The 12211-nt window shown below is 38.4% G+C and overlaps 1 protein-coding gene across 2 annotated transcripts in view; it reads right to left on the reverse strand.

Moving 5' to 3' along the window:
• The window catches only part of LOC120719269 (cadherin-4-like), a 238095-nt gene that overhangs the window by 35473 nt on the left and 190411 nt on the right, over nt 1-12211 (reverse strand). For both annotated transcript variants that reach the window (XM_040008362.1, XM_040008360.1), the window contains 2 exons: nt 3897-4041; nt 1601-1773 (listed from right to left, as the gene is read on the reverse strand). In XM_040008362.1, coding sequence (XP_039864296.1) covers nt 1601-1773; nt 3897-4041 — 318 coding nt within the window. The remainder of the gene's footprint in view (nt 1-1600; nt 1774-3896; nt 4042-12211) is intronic.

The following is a 12211-nucleotide window of genomic DNA, read 5'->3' on the forward strand; positions in this document are numbered from 1 at the left end:
TAGGTCTGTCACTGGTGACAGTCTGGGAGGATGATCTGTCTCGGAGATTTCTTTGCAGAGTTGTCACTGGCACATCCATGTTGTGAGAATAAACACATTTGGATCTTGTCACAACTTTTAGAGCTCCACAAACAAGGTGACCGTAGACAATTTAATATAAAAAAAAGATGACTTATGTGTGTGTGTGCGGGGACAAATGGCACCGTAACATTTGAAAGTCATATCTTAGGATGTCATCAGAGTAAACAATGCTATTAGGAACTGTGCTCCATGAAGACAGATACAAATGTCTTCCTTTTGACCAGGTATGGCTCATTCAGACATTGTGCAGCAATGCAAGGGTTCACACACTGTATGACTAAAAATTATTTTATCATCCTTTGTCACACCAATTACCAATTAACAGGAACAGGTGTCTCGAGGAAAATGTATATAGTAAGAAAAGACAATATAATATTCGAGAGAAAACCTCACCAGTCAGGTGATACCCTGTGAGAAGCACTTGGCAACAGTGGGAAGGAAAAACTCCAGTTTAAAGGGAAGAAACCTCCAGCAGAAGGCTCATTAGGCACCTGGCAGTGCTTTTTAAATGGAAAAAGTATTTACCTGCACAATAGAAAATATAACTAGTTAAATGGTCATTTCATTGTTATATTGTTATGAAATGATGATTTTTAAAAAATTGTTCCAGTCTGTGTAACAAATACATTATCCATTATTCTATATAGTAATAAATATGACATCACAGTTGATTAGAGACAATTACAGTCTGATGACATCTGCACTTATAACATTTGCTAATGATAAATAAAGAGCTATTGTTATTTTGTGTTATTTTTATCGATCAGTACGCATATCTCAGTTACCCGAGTTTTAAATATTGCATTTAGTCAAAGCCGGTGGCATGTTAGGAATATTTATAAGGGTTAGGGTTTTTAACAGCAGTAAAACAAGTGCCCCTCCAAACTTTCCCAAACACTAAATAAATTAAATTCACCACCATCCAGTGTAAGGTTTATGCCACAGCTGCTCTAAATGAATGTTGATGGTAATTGCTGAAATACTTTTTCATGTCTCTGCAATGGTTAATCCACCAGTATGCTTTAATTAAAAGGATAATTGTAATGCCAAAACATAATTACTGTTGTTATCCATAAATTTTCAGATGAACTGTTTTTCAAAAGAGCTGAAAAAAAGTAAAATAATTATTCGTTTTAAACTAAGATGTCAAATTACAGTTATTTACTCACATTCCTGAACAAGTAAATAACTAACTGATTTACACCACCCGCAAACCTATGCAGCTTCAAAACAAGTATTTTAACACCAGTTCTAACTTTATACTAGCCATTCAAAAATATCTATAGATGTACCAAACAGTATTGATCAGCCAAGAAAGTTTTATGAATCAGTTACCACTTTACAATGACAATCACATACTATTAAAAGGTTGTATATTAATCAGTTAGTAAACATTAATTAAAATGTCAGTGTTGTTGACTGAAAAGAGTTACTTCACATTAAAAATTTACTGTTTATTAACACTTGTTACTATAAAGTGGTACCAGTTGATGAATGCGTCAGGAGAGAGAAGACCAACCTCTCGATCAAGACCAGGCGCCACTGTCACGATGTCTCCAGTCTCGCTGTTGATGGTAAACATGTTAGGGATCGGGCTGTGCGGCGTCTGGGACAGGATCCGGTAGCGCACCATTCCATTAGCTGTGGTGTTGTCATCTGCATCAAATGCTGACAGATGCATCACATATGTTCCTGATGAAACACAGAAAATTTGTCAGCATTTATGTCCACCGGCATACTCTTTATAGATCAACTACCAACCATAACAGTGGCTTATTATAGCTATCTTTGTAAATAACTTGACTTGACATGGTGAAGCTTGACCTCCCCTCTGTCTACTACCAATAGTAATTGGTTAAGCTTTTGGTTTAAAGCAGTTGCTTTTTTCAAATGCTCCAGAACGAAAAACTGCCTATGCTTTTACAGAGGTGATCACACTTGCTCATCAGTCAATTAATGGAGTGTATTTGATGAGCAGCACATGGCTACTTCTTACCTTCCTATGAAAGCAGTAACCACAGACTCTGTCACAGGACTGTGAAAACCTTCTTTTTCACGTGACTGTATAATATATTAAAAAAGCACACTCGTGACAGAGACATTGGAACTATAGGGAAATTATCCTGTAATTACTACTTATGTCCATGTGGGCAGCTTTTCAGCAAAAATTACTATAATTTTACAATTACATTCTATTGTTTTACTAAGATGTCATAACGGATTAAATTGCTGCATCTATATAGATGTAATTTTCATAGAAACATTATTTAATATAATTTTAATGAATGTATATTAATGGGACAGGTACTACGCCAACAGAACAAAAATATGGGTAGCTGTTTTGTAAATAACGACTTGGACAAATACTAGAAAATCAAACACAAAAGTATATATACATGCAAATATTATTAAAATCATATGTTATAAAGATGATGTTTTCTATATTTAAAGGACATGTTAAAAACTAATAATAAAAACTGATTATGACGCATTTGTGTTGCAGAGAATAAGCGTCTACTCTCTCACGAAAGCAACACTTGTTAGGTTCCTTCCCCGGTATACTTGTATAACTCTGTGGGATCACTGCCTGTCACCCAATCTCTCCATCTCTTTCTCCCTCTTGTTCTGCCTCTCTTGTAGCCAATTCTAATTGCCAGAGATAGTGATATCATGCCAGTGACAGCCCCTGTCCGAGGATAATTGTAACCGCAGCTCCCATTTCAAACTTCATTACATTTCAAAGCAACATTTGTCAATGACTCGGCCAGAGGGAGTACTCTGAAGGCCTCTCAGCGAGACAACAAAAAAGCTGTTAGGAACAGAGAGAGGGAGAGGAAAAGAGGGAAATAGAGGACAGACTCCATATTTGGTGTGATTCCAAGTGGAGAGACTATCAGTCCTCCACCCATCATTTTTTTTTTTTTTAAGAGATGTGGGGATAGACTGAAGGAGATTTAGAATCACAATGTGTCACACATCGCCGGGGTAATTTCATTAAGCTGCAGTCTTAGGGGGTTTAATGTGGACCCTTTGTATGGGGATCCTAAGCTGTGCCTGACAGGATTAGGTCCCCATAATGACTCTTTAATTTGCAAACTAATTCAAGTCTGTAATTGCCCTTCCATTGAAACCACTGGAGCTCTAAATTCTAAAACTCTCTTTTTTATGATTATTGTTCAACTGAATGTCATGCATGCCGTACAGGGACTTGTACGGTGTGTGAGGCGAGGCTCGGGCAACAGGGATGGTATCGTTTAGGAAAGGAAATCAAAAAAGGAAAAGAAAAGATAATAAAAGTGAGGTGTGACAAAAGTAAGAAGGAAAGAAAGCAAAACAGAAAGAAAAGGTATTGAGCACCTGGACACCTTTTGAGATCACCTCTGGTGCAATAAACTCTGGCTCATCGGGTTCAAACTCACACACGCTTGCACACAGAGAGCTCATCTCTGTGATTCTTCCGCTTTGAGGTTAGACATAAAATGACCCAGTGGTGCTACAGCGTGGTACATTTAATCCTCAATCTCCTCTCCAGCCTGAGCACCCTCTTTGGTTTATGACCACTGCTGCACCAGGCTAAATGAAAAGCCACTCTACGAGACCGATTCTCTGTCCGTCTGCTAAATCAAGGGGAATGGAAAATTCTCTGTTGCATCAAAGATTCACTGGTGTAGTCATACTTTTAACAACACCAATCTCTCCTGATATACTCGCTGTTCTTTTTCTGTTCACCCGTAAATTTCTTGACTTTTAAAACAAAAAAAAAAAGTTTCTATTGTAATTGTATCAATTGTTTTTATCCATCTATAATTTATTACCTGGTTTCGAGCCTTCATCCACAGAGCCATTGTAGACCTGGTTTTTGAACTCGGGTCTGTTGTCATTCATATCGATGACAAAGATGTACAGATCGATAGGGTTCTCAACCTGGTTGCCGTTCATGTCCACAGCATGGGCTCGCAGCTAGGAAGGAAACAGAAAAAACACGTTCAGATTATAGATAATGATTATAGATAAAAATATGCTACTCATGGTCATACACACAAAATATGCCTCAGTCTTCTCACATTGTACACATCTATTTAGAATGCTAATTTTGCCACCTCGACCTCCAGCATCTCGGTGTCGCCGCTGCCCTGTTTCACTGCCTGCTGTTTCAACCCACTTGTAGAACAGGGGCACATTGAATTTTCATGCTCATCTTTAAAATATAGTATATTTTGAGGGAGTAATGAACTCAGACTGCGCTCCTGCATGAACTGTTATTATGGGAGGATAAACAAATGATAAATCATTTAGAATCAGGCTTTGATGAGCGCTTCTTTTACTAATACGGAGAAAAATAATGGGTGAAACATTTGCTTTCCGAAAGAAAAAATAATAAATATATAATAAAATGAACCAGTGTAATATAAGTCAATGTTGTGCCTTCTGCATCCCCTCATTAATGAGCTTCAAGGTAACTATATGGACTTCTTTGAGAGCTAAGGGCATGTGTGTATGTATAAAGCAGTAACATACATTCACATGGTTTCTCCTATATTTTAAGATGTAATATCAGACAGTTTGTGTTTAACCCAATCAAAAAGAAACTGGGAAAGATATTAATATATTAACTGTATTCACTGTTTTTTATATCTTCATCACAACGGTTAGCAGTGTTGCCTGTTCAGTTAGGGAAATGAGCTACAGGTGCAGATGTAAGGTGCAGTACAGTAGGTTAAGTCTGTGGTAGATAGCAGGCTTAGAAAGACACTGTACAAATGCCAGTCTATTGTCCATTTAATGAATAATGATACAAAACAAATTAATGTCCCACATTCTTTAAAAATGTATAAAACTGTTCTGGAGGTTCAAGCCTGGTCTCTGTCTAGAGGATAAACCACACAGTACAACAGCAACACCTTAGAGAGCACTACCTCAGCGATAAGTCGTATCACTAGAGGCACAATAACACATTTATTTTCTGAGAATGTATCTAATCTAAGATTTGCCAATACTTTCTAAATTAAATTTATCTACACCAAGATTTCCTTTCTACTGGAAATGGACCATCATATTTTAAAACCACCGTGTTTACAGATTCAGTTTGATTTACTCGCTAACGTCTGTCTAAGCAGCGCCCTATGACAGCCACCAAAATCAAGATGACAGAAAATAAAAGCTGACAAAAATGTTGTCACAGTAATTGACTCGGCTTCATTTATGATTGCGAGTTCACAGTTTTTAGCGACATGAATGTTTACACAGAAGCTGCTCTGTTTGCTGGGTCATAAACAGTACTGCAAGGATTTGGCACTAAATTAATTAATCAGCCAATATATATAGCTATGATATGAAAAAGAGAGTTTTAACAAGACAGTCCTGTAAAGAGCTAAATGCATCTCGTGATCCAGCAGGATGTAGAACTACCTTTAGTAGCTTGACGTAACCATTTTCCTTATTATTTTTTTCTAATCTCTCCCATCATTGTGGCCAACTCTTCTTTATCACATTTCTTCAGTTTATCATTTATTTATACACAGCTCTCTTAAGGTCCAGACACAATATTTATCAGGAAATGTCAGGTTGAGGTCTTGTTTGGACTACTGCAACACTGAGTCTTTTCTTTCAACCATCCTGATATAGATTTGCTGGTGTCTTTAGCTTCAGTGTCCTTCACTGCCATGTTGCTTGACCAATTTTTGACCAATACAACAAAATAAAACTAGTACCGGTACCAAAAAAAAGAAGATTTATTCATAACACACGTGAAAAGACCCAGGAAAACCGAGTTAACGATAAAAACGATAACAAAATAACGCTGAAAACCAATAAAAACCTTGAAAACCATACATTTCACACCTGAGCCTCAACTCTCGCGGCCCGGTACCAAATGACTCACGGACCGGTACCGGGCCGAGGCCCGGGGATTGGGGACCGCTGCTCTAGAGTACTTTGGTATACAGAGGAGTTCATGGTTGACTCAATAATGTCAAGGTGCCCAGGGCCCTATTTCAGGAAGCCGGTTTAGTGCAAACTCTGAGTAAGTATACCCTGAGTTAACGAAAACTCTGGGTTTTCGGTTTCACAAAGCGAGTTTAGATTAATTCTGAGTGAGTTACTATGACGACACACTCCGTGAAGCTAACCTGCCCCCTAGCAGGTTTACTTCAACTAACCCTGACTTTCTCCGCCTCTTTGTCAGAAACCTGACTGTAGGAAGTGTCAGACATGGCGTGCTCCTTCCTTGAAGAGCCAGTAGATGTTGAAGCCCAAATTCTCCGCAGAGCTCTCCGCCGGGAGAGAGTGATCAGAGCGCGTTCGGACATTTTATCATTTCCTGATGATTTCCTGTGTGAACGTTACCGTTTTTCAGCACAATCTATAATTTATTTGAATAACATCCTCAGGCCTAATATTGCTCATTCTCTCAGTTCTGTACATATTATTTGTATTGCACTTCGGTTTTTTGCAAACGGGAGCTTCCTGTATAATATTGGTGACGCTGAGCACGTTTCCAAGGCTACCGTCTGTCGGGCAGTCAGGAATGTTACAGTTGCACTGAAACGTCTCGTGTACTCGTTTGTGGTGTTCCCCGGTCATAGACCCACAAGATTTATCAAAGAGGGATTCCACAAAATTGCAGGTATCAGGATGACCAAAACTTAATTCATGATGTGGTGATACTTGAACTACTACTTAAATTTTACATTTATTCCCACGGTTCCCAGGCGTGATTGGCTGTATAGATGGCACTCACATTCCAATCATTGCTCCTTCAGTAAATGAAGGAGACTATGTGAACAGGAAGTCTTTCCACAGCATTAATGTGCAGGTACATAGTTCCCTGTAGCATTTCAAACTAACAAATTATTTCATTATAGTAATGGATGCTAATTTGTGTTCTCTGCACTGTGAAGATCATATATGATGCTGCCAACATTATCACAAATGTGGAAGCCAACTGCTCAGCCTCTGTGAGTGGTGGTGGTGGAGGACCCCCACCTGTTTTTCGGGCCTCCGCTTTTTTTTCTGTTGGCTATAATGGGTCACATTTGAGCATACAGAGAAAGCAAATATGTACTTGTAATGTGCTCAGATAATTTCAATAAGTGCTTACAGAAAGGAAATTAATGTAGCCTCTAACTGCAATTGATTTACATGGGACAAACAGACCAAGCACTATGGCTCATAATACAATTACACCTTACCTGTTTGGACTATATTTTTATATTTCATTTTTACTTGCTGCCAGGAACGTTTGGGGCCTGTTGGGTTGCACCTGCGCTCACATCACATCACAAAATAAAATGTATAAAATAAAAAATAAAATAAAATATAATAAAATAACGTGTTAAATGGGTGGAAATCCCTAGATCAATGTTTAAATTAACACTCACGCATTGACTCTGTCGGCCATGTTTTGCCATGCATGCTCCCTTTGTTTTGCAGCTGAGGCTGTGTTACTTTTTTTCCGCGGAATTTGCATGTTATTGGCATATGCTGCCATCAGAATTTCGGCCTCAAGCGCTGTAAAATACATTGACCGCGCCTTCTTTCCCTCCGTCTCCATGGTGACTCGCTTAATCTGTGCTCCACTAATCAGGGCTTTATGTATCCTCGTGCGCGCGCTTAACTTGGGGTTAAAGCAACTCCGCGTTGACTGAACTACTTGTTATCAGCCTTTCTGAAACCGAATATTCCGAGTTGGAAAGTTCGGGGTTACTCAACCCTGAGTATCGTTTTTCACTCTGAGTTTTCTAAACCGGCTTCCTGAAATAGGGCCCAGTCCTGTGACTGCAAAACAAGCCCTCCACCACAATCCCTGACAGCTGATATGAAGTGTTTGTGCTAATATGCTGCATTTCCTTTTTATCAAACACAGCATCATGTATTATAGCCAAATATCTCCACTTTGTTTCGATCTGTCCACAAGATGGTGTTCCAGAAGTATTACCATTACAAACATAGGCTATGTTCTTTTCAGAGTGACGATATTATCTCCTGGTAAGCCTTTCAAAAGAATTCATGTTTATTCAATCTGTTTCTACTGGTATGTCATGAAGACACTGAGGCATTGTGTCATGAAGATTTGTAGCCCAGCAATTTATTAAAAGGACCTTGATGCCACCCATTTCCCAACAATAACTAAAAGCGATGTTAGGAGAGTGGTTAAATCAAATCATGAAGGACATGTGTGTGCATAAGAAGCAGATGGTTGACAGTGAATGGCGACAAGCTGTTTGCTTGATATGTATTTGGAGAAAGGTATTATGTTATATTCCTAAATATAATAACTCATTTTGTTTCTATCAAAACAAAATAAAAATTGCAAGAATTTATTTCGATTAACATTATGATATTGGTTCATACTGCGCCATCACATCTCACACCAAAGAAATCAAACTGGTACGGTACCTCCCTAATATTATTCTGTGATGGACAATCTCAACATCTAAAATATCTTTCTGTCAGGTACAAACAAAGCAAAAAACAACACAAATAAAAACATCAATTAACTGAAAGCAAGTGTTTTTCAGTGGACCTCTAGAGCCAAACTGATAAACACTTCTGTACTGTTTATACAGGCTGATAAAAATCAGTGTTTTTGAATTATAGTATAGAAAACCATAAAAGATTTCCTAAACATACAGAGCCACATTGAATAAAAGTCAAAACAAAAATTCTGGACATTTTTCTTTCAGACAAATTGCCTTTATGCTTATGTTATTTCTCCAAACTCGTTATCTCTTTTACACTTACACACCAAAGTTTTTATCTCAGCAAAGAGCAAAACAACAAACATCTTATTTTTTTGAAAGTTGGCTCCACTGTAAAAGCAAGGAGTCGGTTTCAGAATCATCATATTGGATCCCTGATCAACATTCTGTCTGGTTTTGTTTGACAGAGTCCTGAAATCTCTTCACATCTCTAACTCCACAAACACGGTCAACCCATCTCAAATTCAACTCAGCTTTGCTCAGATCAATGGAATCACCAACTAGGATTTCTCACAAACTTTCTACATGAAGTTATTACTAAAATCAATACATGCTGTCAAACGTGTCCTTACTTCTTCACTTTTTGAGCAAAAAACCTCCCAAACAACCAACAGTTTGAAAGAAAATGAAAAAATAGGAAAACATCTGCATTATCAGGGAAATGTCGAGTTTAAATAAATGCTTGAATTATTTTTTTTCACTGCTTACATGAAGGTCAAACAAGCAGACTGAAGTGGTATTTAGAAATGAACTTTTCCCTAAAGCTGTTTTCATTCAGTTCACTTAACTTGGGAATGTTTATATCCCTGAGCATGACTTATTCAGCGATATTCCTGTCAGGTGGAAGTACCGAGGATGTTTACTTTATATCATATGAAGTAAAGAAAAAAAAAAGAAGAAAAATCTGATCTTATCTACATCCTGCTCCTAACAACACCGGCTTGTAAATATTTATTCTGGTCATATGTCAGCGATCAATTTCAGGCGAAGGTCTCTCTACATTATCGTTAGGATATTCATCAGAACCGAAGATAAACTAAACTGGAAAAGACTGAGGGAAAAGTTAAAACATGGAGAGAACAGACAAAGATTCTCAATTTTAACAAGAGCTATTTTTTTTCAACATGTAGAATGAATCAAGGGAATGGTATCCTTCTCTTATGAGCGTTACCTGATAGGAAAAAGCTACCTGGTCACTGTAGGAGCATGAGTATCAGATATATGAAACAGCCTTCAGGCTCGTTGTGGCAGGAAATAGAATAAGTAGCATTCTCCATCGACTTCTTCTCCTCAGAGAGGTGAAGATCCTCTTCACTGCTGCTCATTCTGTCCTCTCCACCGTCTGCTTCCACTCTGCACCTCCACCAAAATTGCATCTTCAGGTCTCCCTGAGGTTAATTTGACTTTACTTTTTCCACTGCATTGTCTGATCTGTCCTGCACCCAATATCCGTGTGCTGCCATCGCATATCACATCTCACTGTGCTGTAACGGGCTACGAGCCAGGCCCCTTATCTACACCCACCCTCATCCCTCCATCCCACATGAACCCACACCCTAATTCAATAACAGCAGGAGTCAGAGATTACCGCCATGTTTAAAGAAGGCAAAATGTAATTCTGGGTCCACATTAAAGTTATTATCTTGAAAGACGAGGGGGAGAAAACAGACCGTACCAGACAGCGCTATGCATTTGGCAGGAGGCAGCGTCCTGATAGAGATAACAACAGACCCAGAAGCTTCAAGGTTTTTTTCCTCATAAGAATGCATCTTGTTGCATGGCTGGTTTTGAATTTCAGAGTGCTCATTCTTTTGAAATAAAAAAGAGCTAGACCATAACTTTGTTCTGTCCTTGCATGAAATATGAAGTAAACAAAACCGAGACCACAAAGTCAAGTACTAACTTTAGGTATGTTGCAGTTTTCTGGTTAACAATGCTCAATAAACAAGACTTTCCTTGGCTTTATTGTTCAGAGGCTGAGAGCGTTTGAGTTTCTTACAATGTTATTTAATTGCATATTTGTTGCTATAACAGCGAGGGTCCTTTAAAGTGAACTGCAACACCTTTCTTAACTTGTTAAACATACATCTTTACTTTGTCTCATCTGGTTTCCAACCACATTTTGTATTCTCCTCCAAGAAACACTTTTCTTCAAAAACAAACAAGCAGTTCACTTAGGCAGCCTTTAGCAAGCGCCTTCCTTTCTTAACAAATTACTTCATTGATTGGAGCTTCTCTGGGGTATAAATCTGCTCACCTACCACTGAAAGGTTAGATTTGCCAGCTTACCATGACTGTAACTCAGGCTAGGTGCCATTAAAAAAAGGCACAGAGATGGTGGCAGGTACAGAGAGAGAGAGAAAACCAATGATAGAAACCTAAATTGATGAACCCAGTGCTGTCGCTCACTGCATCACAGTTTCCCTTCACAGCAGCAGAAAGATGTGTGAAAAGATAAGCTTGAGCAGCAATACAACAAGCTGTTTCCAAATGAAATGCATTTTTTCTGATTGTTCCGTATTTTCGATGCCTAGAACAGCATGCACAGCACAAAGGTGACAGGAGAGGCTCAACATGATGAAAGTTTCATTCAAATGAGGTAGTGCAGATGTTGGTGCTTTTTCAAAATGCACAGCGTGCATTGAAAAAAAGATGGTTTTACATGGTGCATTGGGCCAAAAAACATTCTTAAAATGCTGTTATGTACAAGTTAAACAAACATTCTAGCATTAAAGCATCAATCACACACCATGAGACAACCAGAGTATGTGTCCTACTTGAATTTACCGATATCAATAGTCACTAGCTACAGAACTAATGCTAGTCTTAACAGGCTGACATTGATGCTAATAATCACTACAATATTTAATATTCCTCTCATGATTGTAAGCTAAATATAAGACTAATTTATTGCCAGAAGATAATACAGTTAGCATAAAGTATCTAATTCTCTGGAGAGAAGTGAATAAGAACATTGATTGATAAATATATACCCACTACTCGCTTTATTAGTTACACCTCGCTAATCCTTAGAAGGACCCTCTTTAGCTTTCAGTACTGCCTTAATTCTTTATGGTACAGATTCAACAAGATACAGGAAACATTCCTCTGAGATTTTGGTTCATATTGTCCAGACAGCATCACACAGTTCCTGCAGATTTATCAGCTGCACATCCATCATCTGACTCTCTTGTTCCACCACATCCCGAAGGTGCTCTATTGGACTGAGATCTGGTGACTGTGGTGTAAGGTTGGGCGACTGAACGCATATATCGACTATCGACGTAGGCTGAGCCTTTTGCCGATCGTTATTACAAGAGCGATTTATTTATTTGCCCATGAGTACGTTTGCTAATTATGTTGGTTGAAGCCTGTCCATTATTATTATTATTATTAACATCACTCGAAGCAGTCAGCCCTACCTTCTTACTCAGGGATCCACAAGAAGCAGCATTCACACCTTCATTGTGATTGAGAAGCATGCAATTCCATGTAAAGCGATAGGTTGAGTAGGAGCCCTTGATGAACTCTTTAGGGCCCATTATGTCTTTGGTACATCATACAGTTCATCCCTGACCAACTTTTTTACTTTTCTGCAAACAACTACAACATTGGGGAAATGTCATATTGCTTTCTCTAGTGAGCATCAT

The sequence above is a fragment of the Simochromis diagramma genome, unplaced genomic scaffold (assembly GCF_900408965.1).
Source record: "Simochromis diagramma unplaced genomic scaffold, fSimDia1.1 OVJJ01000545.1, whole genome shotgun sequence".
Lineage (NCBI taxonomy): Eukaryota > Metazoa > Chordata > Actinopteri > Cichliformes > Cichlidae > Simochromis > Simochromis diagramma.